We start from the raw sequence: 19,086 nt of genomic DNA on the forward strand, positions 1-19,086 counted from the left end.
GGAGTGCTTTCCATTCTAATCTAATCATAGTTCTCTGCCCGATGGCTGAACACCAAGCTAAGCAGGTCATTTTGGCTTCAGGACAGGAAGTGAGGGCTGGAGATTTGATTTGGAGCAAACATTCGATTCATTAGGGCTGGATTAGGACTGACTCGTTGAGTTCTATTTCTGAAAGCCATAGGCTCCTCCAGCTGCCCTCTCCCCCCGGACTCTGAGCTGAGAGCTGGCCCCTGAAGGGGCACACCTGCGCCCCCCGGGGAACCACCTGCTGCCCACTCGGACAGTGATTCCTGCATTGGGAGGCAGGCAGAAGGAAGAAGCAGTATTTTCAGATACTGATAATGTCCTAGAAACCGAGTTCCCTACTCAGGGAAGGGATCTGATGTCACAGAGTATCTGAGGATGAGAAAAAATGAGGATCCTTAGAAAACCCAACGTCAAAAAAGAAAAACAAACCAGAAAGCCCAAAGCCTGGTTGCCTCTACTGACTGCGCGTCGAGCATGTGCAGTCATGGGGGCGAAATGCTCTTTCTCCCCCCAGCAGCCTGCGTGTTTGGAAGATTTGGTGCAGAAGAAAGCAATTTAACGTTAGCATTAAAGTTAATATCACTGAAAGCAAACCAAATGTTCCTATCCAGCAGAGCGTGGAAAATTCATCCTGTTTTGGTGCCGGTCCCTGGCTTCAAATTAGTAGATGTCTCAACTCTTTGCTTTCTTCCTTTATCATTTCCCTTCTTATCTCTTATTTTTATACCCAAAATTGTATTTTAATTCTCCCCCACGCCCTCCCCGCCGATGTAGAGACATCCGACGCAGGTGTGATGCCTGCCGGCGCAGCCACTGACCTGGTCTTGCCTGCTGAGAGACCCGGTTTCTCTGCCAGCGGCCAGCCACACAGGCTGGGGCCTTCCTTGGGGCCGGTCCTCTGTGTCTGTCCCTCCCTCCCACCGGGGCATTTCTAACAAGTGCAGCAGAGAGACCACAAGCCCAGCTCTCCGGCTCACACTCTGGACAGCAGCACTATTGGAATTCCATCTGCCATGTGGAGAAGGGCTCCCAGGTGTCCCAGAGTGAAGGCAGGGATGGGGAAGGTGAGGCAAAGGGGGAAAAAAAAATCAATCAATGTCCAGAAAAAGAGGTACGTACCATAAAACAGACACATGGCGTCTGCCCTGCCCCCAGGAGGTAAACAAGACTTCGGCCAGTCAGCAGGAGATCTCAAACCATTTCTCAGACACAAAGGCCACAGGAATAAGATGTCGATCAGAAGAAGAGGGTCTGCAGCAAGCAGAAAAATGGGCTTGCGTGTGTTGGTACGGGACACCCGACAAGCAGGCGGGCTCAGACCTGCTGCCGAAAACGGTCTTCTTGAGCCAAGAAGAACCCAGGAAGGCCAAGCTCCGTGTGGACCCACTGGCCTCCAGCAGGAGGCAAACCCCCCCGCCGCCCTCTGTGGCTAGCTCACTCTCACGTCCACCCTAGAAGGCCTTGGAGGACACAGAAGGCTCCTGAGGGAGCCATGCACAGAAGGAAGCTGGCACTCCAGATTTTAGTTTTTTAATTTATGAACATGCACAAAGTTTGGGGTCTCCACTTCCGAGGATAGAAATTCCACCCACTTTCCTGCACATTACAGAGTGGGCAGGCCTGACTTCTGAAGCGGCTACCCTGTAACTGGTCACCTTTGAGACCTAAGCTTCCCTCTCCAAAGGCCAGTGAAAGTCAACAGTGCATCACGTCAGGCCAAAAAATAAGAACCTATTTCATCCGATGCTTTGGAACCAAGGCTACAAGCACCAGCTGTGCCCACCTTGCAGTGGACAGGGCAAGGCCAGAGGGTGACAAATGGAAACAACAATGCCCCTTGGTAACCCACCCCCACCCCAAAACTGAAGCCCTGGCTGGCCAGCATTCATATCCAAACCGACACATGCGCACTCAGTGAAATGGTCTGAAAATCCTTTTGCCAGTTCTCTGCTAACTAGGCCTTCTGGAAGGCTGGGATGGAACCAAGGTGCTCCCCAAATGTTGCTAAGTAAAAGCCACGTGGGCTGGAGGGACAGTCCCAAGAATCCTGCTCTCCAGTCTCCTCGGCTGGGAAAGGACCATCTCGGGGAGTACTACAGAGTCCAGTGTGGAGACACAAGCGGGGGACCCTAAGGAAGGCCCCGTCTCACGGCCAGGACAGGGGCCTGTGAATGACGGGCAGCACAGCCAAACGTCACCCTGAGTCTCCTCGACCTTGGTTCTGGGAGGCACGCTCTGGGTCCCTTTGGGCATTCATCCCTAGCTGTTGCTAGGTCCACCTGGTTTCCTACTGGTTTCTTCCTAAGATTTTTAAGTGGTTGTTGTTTAAATTTACAAAATGATGCATATGTGCATGCTCACTTAAAAAAAAATAGCTTATTGATATTTTAATCTAATTCTGGATAAACCCTCGGAAGCTGACTCCAGGGTTTCTTAAATGTTCCCAGGGATGGTTTTCGGGTCATGTCTTCTTTGAAGGATTACACATGATTAATAAAAAAAAGCATTTAATAACCAGGAGTCTGGTTGGTATTTGATATTTTTGCTAGATGCGCCGCTGACATTTTATTTCTGGGCGTTCAGAGAGACGGACGGGTAGTGTGTCGATATCAGAAGGCCCAGTGCTCCAGGCTGGCATGACGCCTGCCCAGCCTCCACCCCAGGGTGTCCAGGGGGTGGGGGGCTGCCTGTCTCCTCCCCAAGTGTGGAGTCTAGAAGTCAACGCTGGCTGCTCCGTTCTGTCTCTGGGTGCCGCAACACCTTCTATGTTTGCCCGCCCCTCTCGTTTCACTACAGGAGCTGTGTCCCTTTGCTCGCCCCTCCCTGCTCTGCAGAAACACGTGAAGGATGCCCCCCACTGGTCAACAGGCCCCCTGCGACACTGCTGTGGCCCCAGGGTCTGGCCCAGGCCTGAGCTTACCGGTTCCCGTTAAACGTGGATTTGTACTCCCCGGTCGGGTGCAGCGTCTCGTCGGTGTACACGGGCACAGACGCCCGGACACACTCGTGGGAGCACTGGAGGTTCTCGTTATAGGCCGTGAATATGTCCAGGCTGCTGGGCACCCGGGCAGGGGTGAAGTCCGTCAGGTTCTGGCAGCTTTCCTCCTGCTGGTTGATCTTCCGCTGGTGGCTATTCCTACGCGTGTTCCCGCTTTGGGCACAGCTGGTGACAGAGAAGTCGGGGTGGGGGTGCAGTGGGCAGATGCCGGAACCCGGCACTTAGACCATGGGACCTTCGTCTCCAAGCATTAATTATTCGTCATTTAATATTAAATGGTAATTCCCAGCCTCTTCAGAAAGATCAACCACAATCAAACAATCAGTTCGCTCCCTCTCTCTTTCTCTTTTTTTGTTAATAAAATTTGAATTTTAAATGTGGCCATTATTGTGGGGCAGATTATGAGGGAAGTGTCTCAGCTGTGTTCTCCTAGGGACGAGGCCTTGTCTGGCCAAATGATGTCAGCCAGGCAGTGGTGCTGACTCAGTTTCCCCATGAGCTGATGGGTACTGGTGGGACTGGTCTGGTGGTTCATTCTGGAATGGAGTGTGTAACTATCTTTGGGGAGAATTATTAAGTGGGGAGCCCTGCCTCCTCAGCCCCGCCCCTGCCCACGTCCCAAGTTGGAAATGAAAGTGGATCGTCCACCCTTCACTGGGTGATGTCCACCTGCTGTCAGTCTATGGAGAGAACTGTCCTGAACACCCTGTGGATACTTTCCTGATCCTCTGGACCACAGAGGCCTCCCAACACCACCAAGGATGGACACGGAACCCCACCCTCATCAGCCACGGGAGCTGAGGGAGGAGACAATGGGGGACCTCTCCCACTCACTTCCAGCAAGTCACAAGAATGAGTCCCATCCTCATGGAGGAGGGCAGCTAGAAGGAAATCTGGGGTGCCCCCAGTCTGGGGACCTAGCTCCCCTTCTTCCCTGCCCCACTGTGCTCAGAGTCAATGCAGAAGGAGGGCTGTGAGTGGCAAGGGTCCATGAGCCCATCTTCCTGTAAGTCATGGACGTGCCCTGTCTCAACCTTCCAGTAAGAGGAGCCCTGCTTCCTGGCCCAGAAGCCCCACCCCGTAAACAAAGGTGGAAAGATCAATGCAAAAGCCAGGGGAGCCCCCCCAAGATCATGAACCCCCTCATCCACTGCCTGGGTTGGCCTCCCCAGAAGAGCTCTCTGAGGCTTCGCTGCAAACCCAAATGTGGGAAACCAAGAGGGAGCTGGCCCGCCTGTCACACTGCAAGTGTCTCCTCTGAGGCCCATCAGGATGATCGATGGAATTTGTCCTGCCGCACATCCCCCTGGTCCTAGGCTCCAGAGTCCCTCCTCCGGCCCGCTGGCCGGCCTCTGCCCAAGATGCCCTGCAGTGGCAAGCGGAGTGCTGTCCTCATCACCTGTCCCGGAAAATTCCCCAGGCCCCGGCTTTGCTGGCTTATGGGAGGCCTCACTGGTTTGCTCTGAGGTCTGTTTTGAGGTTGTGCCAATCTCTACCCTCCCACCTTCGCTAACTCTGGGGACTGGCTTTCTCTCAATCCCCATTATCTGGACCCTCGGGGCAGCTGCCGCCCATCAGCCCCGTATGGTTTCCTCTCAACACCTGCCGGTGACAGGGGGATCATTTGGGTGTATTATTCTACGAGGGACTTGGAGCTTTGATGCCAAATGGAGACACATTTGCTGGAGGAGTGGCTGCAGGCAGATGGGGCCTCAGAGGTGTGTGTGCAGCAGGGTCACCCAGCAGGGCCCTGGTGTTCCCAGGGGTGTAGCAGGTGTGTAAACCTAGCAAGGCCAGCCTCAAAGTAGGCCAATTTCCAGGAGGAAATAGGCAAAGACAGGCTCCCTGGAGCAAAGCAATAACCTAGTTCAGTAGACTCGGAGCGGCTGCAAGAGGAAGGAAGGGTTCCAACTGAGCACTGCCGCCTGGACAGCCGGGGGCAGCGAGAGGTGGGTGCGGACCCGCCGGGGCTGCTGGGACTGGCTGGGCGGCATGGAAAGGCATGAGTGAATGCAGCCACTGGCTTCAGGAAGAGGAGCACCTGCTGCCCAATGAGGAGGAGGGGGCTAGGCTCGCTCACATCCTGCATACAAACCCACATTCAGAGGATGCTCCCCAAGGGGTCTCAAGAGCCAGAGCTGCACCCCATTCTCTGGCCCAAATGAGAAAAACAATGCCCTGGGATGCAATGGGGCCCAGGTTTGAAAAGTAGGAGACTCTCTGTGCACATTTCCCCAGGAGCCCCCCACAGCCCCCATTTTCAGCCCAGAGGGGCCGAGGAGCCTTACCAGTTTTTTAAGACAAGAGTTGTAATCAGAGCAGCTATGACCATGATGAGGGAGACAGTGATGGTGATAATCTGATGAACAGCCAGACCTGGAAAAAAGGAAGGAGGGGGGCAGCCATGAGACCAGGGCAGGAGACAAAGGAGCCCAGGAAGGGCAAGGGTCTTTCCTCCTTAGAGCAGGTCCTGGCAGGTGCCCTGGGTACCAGGACTGCTCTCACCTGGAGTCCAGGAAGAGAGTCCCAGCCTCAGCATTTCTTGGCTCCCCAGCTGTGACCTAGCCCACAGGCAGCTGTGTCCTTTCTTGCAACTGCCAAGCCCCTCACCTGGCCCAGGTAAGCTCTGGCTGAGGCATGCCCCAGGACCTCCTACTTCCTTTGTTTCCTCCCACCTGGGTAAGTTCTCGATTCTGAGCACCAGGCCTTTGTGGGGACACAGGAGGGACCAGGGCAGCCCAGGATTTATTGGGAAGGTAAGGGAGAGGGGTCATGGGTTGACTGACCCCCTGGCAGACTCAGGAATAACTGGATCACTGGGCAATGTCTTCCTCTTTCCAGAGTCCCCTCCAAGATGCTCATAGCCTGATGATGTTCCCAAAATAAAAGATCCAGGCCTAGAGGCTCATACTTTCCAAAGGCCCAGAAAAGGATCTGCAGTGGGGCCTCGCTGCCCTGTGTCTGCAATGTGTGTATGTGTGGGGTAGGATGCAGGGGTGCCCTGAGGGGTGAGGAGTGGAAACAGCAAGTCAGAAACAGAAAAAGGGCAGCCTGAGCCCCACCTGAGAGCTGTCTGCTAACCACAGACAGGGGTGGCAGAGGACCCGGATTCCCTCCCACCCTCTCCCTCTGCCCCCACCGCCCTGCACCATCTTCCACTAACCACAGATGCAAGTGGTGGGAGGTAAAGCTCCTACCTCCGGTCTCCCACCCGAGACAACACACCTGTCACATCCTTCCTGGAACACGGACACGGGGGCATGCCCAGCGGACTCACTGGTCCAAAAAAGCCACCTGCAAAGGCCCTGTTCTCTGATCAGAAGGAACCCTACCTGAGGAGCTGGACCATAAAGGTCCTGGGGGTTCTGCAGCAAGCCCTGCAAGTGGCAGCACCCTGTCCCACGGAAACATTAATTTCTCCATGTTCAAGCACTTGGGATGTGTAAGCACTTGCCTCTGTCCACCTCTGGAGTCTACCTGCAGAGTCCCGCCCATCACCCCCGAGGAACCCAGCAGGTCCTGGGGTGAGAACAAGGAGCACGCAGGTCCCGGTGTGGAGGATTTCAGAATATAAGGTTTTTCTGGCGGTCTCCCAAGGACACAGGCTTGCAAACAGATGTTACCTCTCTACTGAATATGATCCTCGTGGGGGAAATTGCTAATAAATGATTCAAAGTTGGCATGACCAGAAAACAAGCTTTCTCTTCCTGTTTGCCTATCTTCTGGACTATTTCTGCTTGTCATGAGGGATTCCCATCCTGAGCCCACAGCATAGGCACCACGAGGGATACTGGAGAAGACACATGAATGTAATGGAACTCCCTTCATTTATTCTTTTATCCACTAATTCAAGAACCAGTTATTGAGCACCTAACTGCATGCCAAGCAGCATCAGTTTTGACCAACTAAGCCACAGTGTCCCCTTCTAGGGAGCAGCTGCACTAGTGCCCATTTTCTAAAGTGGCAGCCTTCACTGCTGGTTCTAGCCAATGGCTGAACATACACGTGTGCCCAAGTTGTGACACCTGCAATGAACCTCTGGGCCAGTTTGCCTTCTCATATAAGACTGCAAATCAGCTTTCCAATGGGATTGATAGCTAGGTGTGCCCCAGGGATCACCCTCAGTCTCATTAACAATGCAGTACCCACCAGCCTCAGTGACCCCAACTATTCAGCAGCTTCCCCAACACCCAACTAAGACCTTATTGGCAGAGGAAGGGTTGGAAATGACGGTGATGGTGATGATGGTGGCGTTGATGGTGCTGGTGATGGTGGTGGTGATAATGGTGATTATGGTGATCTCAGACATGCTCAGTAACTATAACAATTGTCAGATGTGCATTGTCCAAATTATTCCTGGTAACAGCTCTCAGAGGGAGACACTATCATCATCCATTATGGAAGCAAAAATTATGTGGCCCCCTTGGTGTAAATTCCTTGGATCACACAGGATCTGCTGGCTCAAAGCCCATACTAAGAGTAGTAGTGTATAATACAACTCTGAGCTCAGCCTTCACTTCTGGTTTTGCTCTGACCTTCTTTAATCTCAGTTTGGGCCTCTTTCTTCCAAGGCAGAGGCTGGCACCTCTCCCATCTACATTCCTGGGGGAGAGTAAGCTTCTACATCATGGAGGCAGGTTCGAGCCTCACCACCTCCTCCATGGATAGACCCCATGGGAAAGGCTCCAGGCCCATGCCAAAAGCTTCTCAGCCATTTGTTGGCAGGTTGTACCCCAGTCTCTGAGTCTTCATTTCTTGGGCTAAGCCTTCCATCTTCTAGGTCAGGAGAATTCAACTTATGGAGACTGGCAATGTGGAAGTACACACTGAGTGGGTGAACCAAAGGCACTGAGAGGCCCCAGCACCTGCAGGACCACAGGAGGCCCAGGGCACTGCCAGATTTTGACCTCTTATCTTGTTACTATGGGAATTCTTTTGGGTTGAGTATCTGCAGTGGCTAATGTCCTTGGAAGTTAGGAGTTCCATGACCAGCTGAATCCTAGATGTTTGCTTGCCTCCCATTCCCCCTGTGGTGAGGTTGGGAAAGCACTGCCTCTCCTCATCTGCTAGATGTAAGAAACTGAGGCCTGAGGGCAGAACAGTGGGCTCAAGGGACTCTCTCCCTCCCTGATGACTCTCAGAATGGAAGACCAGCTCTTTGCCTGAGGTCCTCATAAGTTCCTGAGACTCTGTAAGAAAGGGGCATCATCATCATCTTCAAACCCACCCGTAACCCCGCACACAATCTAATACAGTCCCTCACAACTGTAGCTGGGTGACTTATTACATGTATAACTGAAAAGTAGAAAATAAAAACTGGGGCAACAGGGAGTAATGATATAACCCTAAAGCTTGCCTTCTTTTGGAGGCCCTTCTGCCTTCGGTACAGAACTCCTCCATAGAACTTACCAAATTAAATTTTGGAGGAAATGATGAGTGGGTTAATAACTAGCCAGGATGATCTGCTATGCTTTCTAGAAGGACTTCTTTATGCCAGGTACCTTGCCAAGCCTTCACATGTGATCAATCTAATCCACCAGCATCCTGCACTTTTGCACCTGCCTCACCCATGAGGAACCTGATGCTGAGGAGTAAAGTGACTTTCCCATCATCATTTGGCAGACCCAGGATGAAAGACAGTTCTCTGCTCTGGAGCCTTAGAGAAAATCAAATATCTAATACCAAACAGACCCATCTGTAGCTACATTCTGGTCATGGAGCTAGCTAGAGGCAAACATCTGACTACTTCTTACATACTTTACTTGCAAGGCAAACTGCCTTATGCTTCAATGCCTTCCCATGCGTTTTGATGGGCTCTTGGGCTCATGCATAAAAGATCAGTAGCTATGTAAGAAGATCCCATAGACCCAATTCTTATGATGGTTTAACAAGGATCAGGCCTTGTGACATGTGGCAAGAATGACACTGGTAAGAAGCAGGTAGGAAGACAGAAAAACCATAAGGAAGCCTTCTCATTTCCTCTTTCTGGGAGACCGGCTACTAAGGAGAGAACAGGACAGCAGTGAGCAGTGGTGTCCTGTTTCAATCATCTGCCCTGTTACTGAGTCCTCCCCAAATGCGAGGAGCCCTTTCTTCATCTGTATAAATCCCTTAAGTCTTTCCATGGATGCTGGGTAGGCAAACCTTGCCATTAAGGGCCAGAGAGTAAATATTTTAAGGCTTTGTGGCAGTATGGTCTCTGTCGCGACTTCCTAATCCGGCCATTACGGGGCAAGAGCAGCCATGGACAACATGCAAACAAGAAGGTGTGACTATGTTCCAATAAAACTATTTACAAAACTAGACAGCAGCCAGATTTGGCTCACAGGCTATAGTTTTCTGGCCTCTAATTTAGGTGAACAGCTGAGGGTGGTTTGTCTTATAAGTTAAGTAGAATACATATGTATTTTGAACGATTGGTTAAGGCTGGAACTCAATCTTCAAACCTTTGGTTCCCAAGATTAGAACATTCACACCCCATCATCAAAGGTTTACTGAATTCTGAGAATTTCACTGGCCACTGCCAAGGTGATTTCAAAGATAGCCACGGGTCCATCTTAGCAAGCTGGACCATAACAATCAGCAACAGGCAGCTTTGCCCTGCTGGGTTTGTGATGTGAGGTTGGCCTGACCACAGATCACTTTGTGTGACAGTTTCCTTGAGAACTCAATTAGACAGGATTCTTGATTTTTGGAAACCAAACCCCAGGGAGAATTTCATCAATTTAGTCCAAGGACCCTTAGAAATATTTCAGCTACATGTCTTACAATTTTCTCCATTGGCTGAAAAGGAGCTGCATTTTGCCAAAAGACAAGAATGTTCAGATCTCAGAATTGGTGTGTCAAGAGGGACTTCAGCCTACTGGCTTTCCCTGCCCCACGAAAATAGCAGGGTTCTTGGGAGGTTATCTCCCCAGCTTCCCTCCTTCCTCACTAATTTCTCCCGATAGTCCCACCTTAAATAGTGTTTCCTCAGGTCAGGTCCCCTATGGCCATTACTCAGCTCAGGCAGGAACATCTGTCCCACAAACCCTACTGACTCCCGGCAAGGCAATCCTTGAACAGTATCTACACCAGCTGTCAGGCAAGCTGTAATCGGGAGAACCACGAGGTCACCTTAAAGAGAATGTACACTCTAACCCCCAAGAGAGGGAAGAAAGCACAAACTTTCTCCTCTCCATTTACAAGGTCAATACTGAATCCATCTTCAAGTTCTTTGCAATTCAGACTCGGTCCCAGAGTGCAAAGCATACTGCGTGGGGGTCCTTGCTTCCCCTTCCTGACAGGTGTTATTGTTCCTGCTAATTTAGGGGCTCTTTCTGCTCCTGGTAATTGCCACTGTATACTAATGTGCTAGGAATCAGCTGCCATCTAGATAATGAAAAATTATACCTGGAATAATGGATGGGGACAGATGGATTAGCAAACTCTGCATCAATCAATAGGGCTTTTATGGTTATATTTGTGGTGGTTTGTAATAAGATCAGGCCCTGGAGATTGATGTGGAGTTGGTAATCCATCTCTGAGTCTGGAAGACTTTCTCATTAAATGAGGCTGAATCAAACATGGGCCACTGTCCATGGCAAAAACAAACCCTTCCAGGGCCTTCTTTCCTAGCACTTGAGGAGTGGTACAGCTGGACGAAGGCAGAACGATGGCCCTGGAAATTGCTGAGCCAAACAAATGGATGACATATCTTTGTCAACAGTAGGTCATTTTACAATCAGGGATCTCATGTGCCAGCACTGTGGGAATGAAGAACAGATAACCAATGGATCCAAGGACATCTGTCTTCAGGGGCTTGATAGGTGAGAGGTGACAGGGGGTTCCCAAAGTACCAATCCCACTGTAGAAACACCATTGCTTTTCCACAAAGGCTGAAGACATGGACTCCACAGCACATCTCTGACAGTCTCTGGGAACACGATGAAGCTCGCAGCATCCACTGCAAGACGGGTGAGAGGGTGGCCCTGCTTTTCTGAGTAGGAGGCACTCCAAGGGCTCATTCTGAGGCACTTGGCCGCCTCCTGGGGTGGGAGAAGGCTGCTCAGGGAAAATGTGTCATCCAAAACCAGGGTGTTCTCAGAGATCAGGGCTTCTCACTTTTGTGGTAGGGACACAAGGAGCATGCCATCTTCTGAGTGACCCTGCAGAGCATTGCAAGTGGCAGGTGATGGGGAAGGCTGAAGCCAGGACTCCATGGAGATAAAGTTGCCTCTTGTTAGAAATCTGTCCAGCTTAGGGCAGGACCACCCCATACAGAAAGAGAGCCACATTCTGGAAACAGCGGTGCTAACAACTCATGATAACACGGTGAAGGTGAGTCCTCGAGCAATCAGCCCAAAGGACCCAAGTCAGACTGTCCTCAGCCAGGGACATCTGGCCATGTCTGGAGACATTATTATTATTTTTTTTTTTTTGGTGGCTACACAGGGGTGAGGGGTCCTACCAGCATCTAGTGGATAGAGGCCAAAGATACTGGCATATGTCCTACAACGCATGGGACAACCCCATAGAAGGAATGATCTGGCTCAAAATGTCAACAATGCTGAAGTTCTTCACTCATGAAAGAGATGCATGAATGACACCAGGAAACAGGTGTCCCCATCGTAACCTGGTCACACCATCCAAACTGAGTTGCCAGAACACCATCACTGTGGTAGCATGTGGTTAGTGGCTCAGACATGTCCCCATCACACCCCACGTGGCCACAGAGGCTGAGATGGGATCCTCTGCCCATCATGCCTCCTGTGCTCCCTCCAGCTACTTCCTTCTTAGTAGCAAATGAGGCTGGGGGAGGCATACAGGACTGATCCCCCACTGCGGCTATGAGTTGGCCAGGTAAGGAAGTCCTACGCATCTTATAGTAGTGGGTGTCCAACTGGTTTGGGCGAATTACCCACAGCCTCATGAAGTGGGTGCAGAGAGCTCCCCATCTCCACACGGAGGCTAGGGGACTTTCTCAACACTGCATAGTGTAATTTGGGAGGTCCCCAGGACCACTTTCAGGTTCAAGAATTCACTCAAGGATTCACAGAATTGAGCTGTTACACTCAGTTTTGGTTTACTACTGTGAAAACACACATATTAAAATCCACGCTGGGAAGAGGAGTAGGGGGCAGAGTACAGAAGAGACCAGGCGTGAGCCTGCAGCCCTCCTCTCCCGGTGGAGGAACGTGGGCAGCCCTGCTCCTACCAGTGATGATGTGTGACACCATGCACAGGATGTGGCCAGCCAGGGAAGTTGCCCTGAGCCCAGGCATCCAGGGTCTCTGCTATGGCTTGGTCACGTCAGCATGGCTGGTCTTCACCCCAGCCAGACGAGAGGTAGAACAGACACCCTGCAGCCCAAGGCCTCTACTGTCAGTCCCACTAGTAGTGCAGACTATCTGGTAAACCAAGATACTCCTATCAAGCAGGAGATTTGGAGGACTTACAGTGACCTCCTGGGAGCCGGGGTCAAGGTCATTTCTCTGAGCAAGGTTAACCCTTCCCTGCACATATAGCTAAGGCCCAGGAAACCCAGAACTCAAACCCCAGAAGTCTTCCTTTGGAGCCCGTGCCTTTAGCGGCTCCCCTGCACCACCCTCTAGAGAACAGAGGTCCTTTCTCCAAAGGGGGATGGCCTGTGGCCATGCCGCTGTGAGTGCGAGAGAATGTGGGGCTTGTTGTGTGCACCTCTCTGACTATGGCTCCCAAAGGGACTTGAAGTGAGATTCAGGCCCCTGATATGAGGCCCCACTAATGCTATCCCGTCCCAGGTTGGCCACATCGAGGGGCCAATTCCTCAGATGATGAGAACCATCTCTGCATTTGGAGACTCCTCTGAATTTTAGAGCCTAGTGAGGAGGCAGGGAGCTAGGGACCAAAAAGATCACACAGTGGCCAGGCCAAACACAGTGAGATCCCCAGAGAGTTTGGGAAACTCCATTCGCTGCCAGGAGTGTGGTTCTCACTTTGGGGTTGATCTGTGTCTCCCCCAAAACTCACATGTGGAAGTCCTGACCCCTGCTGCCTCAGAATAGGACCTTATCTGGAAATAGGGTTGTTGCAGACTCAGTTAAGATGAGGTTATGCTGGGGTCGGTGGCCCTAATCCAGTATGACCAGTGTCCTTATAAAAAGGGGAGATTTGGAGACACTCACTCCCACAGGGACAAGATCAGGTTCCCCTCTATCAGAGCCCATGAAGCACCAGAAGCCGGGAGAGGCTTGAACATCCTTTCCCGTAACCCTATCTTGCTCTCATTTCTGGCCTACAGATGCAATAAGGCAGTAAATCTCTGTTGTTGACACCACCAACTCTCTGGTAAGCTGTGATGATGGTGCGAGGAACTGAACACATCTGAGCGGAAATGCTTCGTAGGGACCCAGGAACCTAGGGGGGGTCAGTTAGAGCCACAGAAGCCCACGGCCCTTACAATACTTTGCAAAACCAGGCCCTACCTCACAGCTGGATTCAACCAGTCTTGAGACAGCCGGCGTCAGCCCCTGGGAGTCCAGACCCTGGACAAGTGACCTGGTCTCCCTGTAGTGGGATGGATAGCATCACCCTCCCGACCCCAAATTCAGGTCCACCTGTCCAACCTCAGAATATGATCTGATTTGGGAAAAAGCTCTTCATCAATTTAATTAATTACCTAAGGATCTTGAGATGAAATCATCCTGGATTTAAGGTGGACAGTCAATGAATGGCTGGTGCCCTTAAAAACCTCAAGGGGGACACAGAGAGACATGGAAGAAACCCATGTGACTGCGATGGGGGCGTGGAGGCTGCCATAGAGGCTGGAGGCATGAGGCCGCCAGCCCAGGGCCGCCAGCAGCCACCAGAAGCTGGAGAAGGCAGACAGGACCCTCCCCTAGAACCTTCGGAGAAGGCATGGCCCTGCTGGCACCTTACTTTCTGCTTCAGTCCTCCAGAACCTTGAGAGGATAAACTTCTGTCATTACAAGACCTCAGCTATGGGACTTGGCCCTGGTGGCCCCAGGAGATCTGTATACTTGCTTTGCCTCACTCGACTCCTCTGCAAATAAGATCCCAGGAGAATTTATTCAGAGGATGAGGAAACATCGTTAGCCACATGGCCGGGCACAGTAGGCCTCAGTGGGGGCAGGTGTCCTCCCCCTGTGGCCATAAGGAGGGCCTCTAGAAGCTCTGCTTCTGCCCCTGCCAACCCCCACACATGCACAGATCTGGGGCAGGGTGGCAAATGGGGCTGAGGTTTGCATCTCTCCCACTCCCTGGGGTCGCTGACACCACACTGAGTAGAAAAGCCTTGAGGCTGAGGTCAGAAAAGTGGCTGAGGGCCAAATCCAGCCCACCATGTGATTTGTTAACTAAGATTTTAGTGGCATAGGGCCACATGAGATTAAATGTCTGAGGCTGTTCTTGTGCTACCAGGGCAAGATTCACTCGTGTGGCCCAAAAGCCTAAAATATCTGCTATCTGTCCCCTTAGGAAAGAGGTGGGGACCCCTGCCCTAGAGGACCCCCGGGAATTCCACAGTAGATGCTGCTGTGTGTGCCTGGCGGGGATGGGGTGGGGGCAGCTGGGGAGAGGGTGGTCTGGCCCTCCGTGACCCTGCCCACCACTTATCTTGGGGCCTCTCCCACCGCAGGACTGCACACACACGGTCACCCCTCGTGGAAGAGGGCATAGGCTAGATAAGTACTTCTGAGCTGAATTTAACAGCTAGGAGGAAGGTTACACACGGAGGCCAGACCCTGTCCATCTGCCCTCGGACTCACATTCCCGGGTCAGCAGTGACTGGAATGCTGAAGTGGGGCCCAGGGAACAGGCCTTCTGCCTTGGGCCCTGGCAACTGCAGAGGCTGGGTCAGACCTGCTCGTTCACAGGCAGCATCGCTTCTGAGTAGAAAGGCCAGTCCTGCGTGAACATAACCCCTCAGAGAGGATGAGATTCTCAACTTCAGGAGCTTTGAAAGCACGAGCACCAGGGCTTCTTTGGCCCACCCCTGCCTCTACCTCTGCCCTGCATCATTTGCTGCTCCCTCCCTCCCACTCACAGGCATGGACACACGGGCACACACGAATATACATGCTTGCATACATGTACACACGGGCACACTTGGGCACACATGCATACATACATGCACACACAGCCACACATAGGCACCACATGCATGCATACATAGGCACACATACACACAGGAACACATGTGCACACATTTACACACTCATGCATGCACCCACAGGCACACATGTGCATGCACACACTCCCCACATGCACACAAGGCACAATGCACCACATGCATGCACACATGGGCACACATGTACACACGTACACACACAGGCACAAATGCACTCAGGTGCACCCATGCACACACTGAATTCACTGCTCATCTCATTCAAGAACAGATGCTGCCGATATTCAGCTTTGAGCTCAGTAGCCAATATGGAAATGACCCACTTCTTTCACTTAACTCCCAAGCACGTTGGATATTTCAACAAAGGATGGCAGGCGAAGAAGGAGTGTGCAGGGGAAGCCAGCATTGCTCCACGCTAAGGAGATGTTGGGGGCTGGGGAGGGACACCCCCGTGGTGCCCATCAGCCAGCCCACCTGACCCACAGAGAGGCTTCTGCTATGAACACACCATGGTCCGTGGGCACGGGCCCAGTGGCTGGGGCTCTGGGTCCCAGGAGTCAGGTGTGGAGTCAGTAGCTGGATTACTCAGCAGCAGCGCCAGCACCCGCCATCAGTAAAGTCCATATTTAGCCCATACAGTAGTGAATGGATCAAACCTCTAAGCAAACAGTGCTGCCCTCCCCCACAAAGCCTGTCCACCCTCCCTCTCAGAGCATCCTCACCGTGCCACCTGGATATTCACGTCCCGTAGATGATGCTCCGGGACTGCCCTGTGCTCCAGATCACGAGCTGGAGCACCGTGGGTGCACCTCTCACCCTGGCTATTGGTATCTACGGGGAGTGTGGGCAGAGGCTCAGGCTGCCTTCCTGGCGCAGGGCAGGTCAGCTGGGCTGGGCACGCCCACCAGGTGCATGGCCTGAAGCAGATGCTTGACAAATGCATTCTAGATAAAGGGATGGACCAAAGCCTCATCCATATTGGAAAGCCCAGGTGTGCCCCATGACCAGATTCCCACCCAGGGGCAATCCTGGGGGTCTTTGTCCTGCTAATCTTTTTATTTGGGGGTCTTTTTAAAAATACAGTCCCTGCACTTCAGACTCCCAGCCAAGCCTGAGGAACAGGCCCACACTCCAGGGTATCCGTTTCCTATGGCTTATGTGCTTGTCTCCTACTTATTTTCAGCGACATTTCAGCACATTGACTGTGACCCAGTACAGAGCCGCTGTCTAGCAGCTGCATCTCACAGGGGCAGATCTAGGCATGGCCTCTCCCCTCTACAGGCAAAAACACCCTGAGGATGGAGTGAGCGGCTCTCAGATGCTGGCTGCATTCAGGAGGTGCACTCGTGGGCTCCAGTGGGAAAAGCCCTCATCCGTCCGTGCGTCATAGTAAGGACAGAATCACGGGACAGCCACAGACGTCCTGAGGAGCTCAGCCAGGCCTGCAGCGGGCACACATGCGTCCTGCCCCCACATAGCTCTGAGGCTCTGAGCTGCCTGCCTCCCAACCCGGCTCAGAGGCTGCAGAGGATACACAGGAAGCCCCCAGCCGGCGCCCAGGGCAGAGCAGGTGTGATCATTGCTCCTGTCCCAGTTGCTCAGGCAGAGGAAAGCATGGTGTCTGCACTCGGCCCTGAGAACCCCATTTCTGGCGGAAACTGCCCCCATCCACAGGGTCGCTCATGAGGTGCCTTCTGTGCTCTGGCCATCCCAAGGGGGCCACACTGTCCTGGAGCAGCGACACACCAATTTGCCCTACACAAAGAGTGAGGTGGGTGGGGACAAGTCTCTGCATTGCACCTGCAGGACACTTCTCTCCCTCATCCCCATGCAGGATGACAGTCCTGCAATGACAGTCCCCCAATGTCACACGATGGAACAGTGACACACCTCATCTCTGTAAGGTCTCTGTTGGATAGAAAAGTGCTATGTGCCTGTTCAACACCTGAGGACCTACTATGTGCAGACACCAGGTTGGATATAAGACTGCAGCAGCACCCAGTCTGCACAGGCTGTGCTCCCGCAGGCTGAGGGCAGGCGCCAACCAAGCATGCTCAGGAGCGTGTGTGCACTGCGTCTATAATGAAGGCTTCACCACAAGAGGTACCATGATGGCCCATATGGAGCCAATCATATGGAAGTCAGGGCCCCGAGAGGCTGAGACGGGCACCACAGGTCAGGCATGTTACCATGGTTGAGGGCGGGGAGGGGGGGTCCCATGTCTTCAGCCCTCCCTCCAGCCACACTCTGCTGCTACATCACTTTGTAGGGCCCCCCACCTGAGAACAGGGCAACCTACCCTTGCTCTTGCCCCCAGGCCATGCCAGCAGTGGGGCAGAGGTTGGCCCTGGGCATGTTGAGGCCTTGGCTCTTTTGCACTTTTGTCACCAGGAGAACAAACCCAGGCCAAACACACAGAGCAGGGCAGATGGCCTCAATGACAGGAACTGCAGCCAACCCAGGTAAGCCAGCAGGCGGACAGCCACCCCGAGGTGCTTCCACAGGTGCTCACCCCTGAGGTCAGGTGCTATTTGTTACATGCTGTCATTTCTGGGATCCCAGCTAACTGAAGAGGGGAGGGGACGGTCTTCTAGGCCAAGAGGAAGAACTGCAGGGAGAAAGGTCAGAGGAGGCCCCACCGACACAACACAGGGATCACTGCTCCCTGTGGGGCAGAGCAGGGCAGCTTCAGGTCCAGAGAGCTCAGAGTGCCAGATGGCACCAGACGCAGAATTGCCAAGTCCCTGAGTAGCTACCCACTCATGAGGGCTCCCTTTGGGAGCCAAGTTCTGACACATAGGAGGAAGGAGAAGGATATGGGACACATTGGATTTGCTTTGAAAAGAGGAGAGTTTAAGGGGATGGCTGTGGGCAGCCGGAAGGTACCTGCCCACAGAGGCTGTGCTGGACGCAGGCCTGGCCTTCCCCAAAGATCCTTCTCAGAGTTCTGAAGCAAGAGTTTTGTGCTGTCCTTGGAACCAGGCACTCCCTGCCAGAGGCTCCTGATGCCCGACTTTGAGAACTGTCCTGTAAAGAAGCCTGTTTCATGAAGTTGGTTTGATCCAGCGTTCCTCCGGACAACCTCACACGTGTACTCTCCCCCGACAGAGTATGCATGTCTGAACCCCTGGCACAGCTCATTCTCAGTGGAACTCGGCAGCACACAGGCTCAGGAGAGGAAGGAGCCCCTATCCTGTGGTCCTATTTCTGCTGCTCCTTCATGTCCAGCCAGCCACCTGTTGCACCCCTGGCCCTCAATAAACATTTGTGGGGTGAAGAAATAAAACTCAGCTTAGGAAACATGATCCAGCACAGACGTTCCTTGTTGCTTGGTCCTGGCTTGGACGAGCCCCTACTCGGACGAGCCCCTGCTCATAATCAGAGGTCACAGGAGTGCCACCCAGAGCATCCCGGGCACTGGTCCTGGGCTCCGAGCCGGGTGGCCTTGCTGTGTAGAGCCACAACTGAGCTGTTTTCTGCACCATCAAGTCCCTCGCCTCAGCTGGCACCTGGTTAGGGCCCCATGGTGGCCACTGTTCTGTCCGCGTGCGGAGAGACCCTTGCTCACTGGCGGAGCTATGGAACCCCATCAACGGCTTCCTTTCAGTGACCCGGTGAGCTCTGAGTCAAACCTTTAGGGTCAGACCAAGTCCGAGGGGCAGGGTGGGAGAGTCCAGCATAGTCTCTGCAGAGCATTGTGCAGCTCGCGAACAGCCTGGTGGCTCAGCTGGCTGTCAGCCCTGCCTTAAGAATTCACTGACAGTGTCAACGGAGCCAGCAGGAGGGAGATGCCTATCCCTGTGTGCCATTAAAATCCCCATGAAGCGCTAAAGTTTGGGGAAATTGCAATGCAATTTTGATGGGGTAGGGAGGATGGGAGAGGAGGGGAAATGCAAGAGTGCCCACCAGCTTCCCACAGTGGTGCTCTGAGCACTTTTTAAAAGCTTCCTGGTGG

The 19,086-nt window shown here is 52.9% G+C and overlaps 1 protein-coding gene across 3 annotated transcripts in view; it reads right to left on the reverse strand.

The window, feature by feature from the left end:
- Positions 1 to 19,086, reverse strand: part of AJAP1 (adherens junctions associated protein 1) — a 124,375-nt gene that overhangs the window by 14,866 nt on the left and 90,423 nt on the right. For all 3 annotated transcript variants that reach the window (XM_077891472.1, XM_077891470.1, XM_077891471.1), the window contains exons 3-5: positions 5,314 to 5,401; positions 2,948 to 3,190; positions 1,147 to 1,278 (exon numbers count right to left, since the gene is read on the reverse strand). In XM_077891472.1, the coding sequence (XP_077747598.1) occupies positions 1,206 to 1,278; positions 2,948 to 3,190; positions 5,314 to 5,401 (404 nt within the window). In that variant the 3' untranslated portion in view covers positions 1,147 to 1,205. The remainder of the gene's footprint in view (positions 1 to 1,146; positions 1,279 to 2,947; positions 3,191 to 5,313; positions 5,402 to 19,086) is intronic.

Source organism: Canis aureus, chromosome 3 (genome assembly GCF_053574225.1).
Source record: "Canis aureus isolate CA01 chromosome 3, VMU_Caureus_v.1.0, whole genome shotgun sequence".
NCBI lineage: Eukaryota > Metazoa > Chordata > Mammalia > Carnivora > Canidae > Canis > Canis aureus.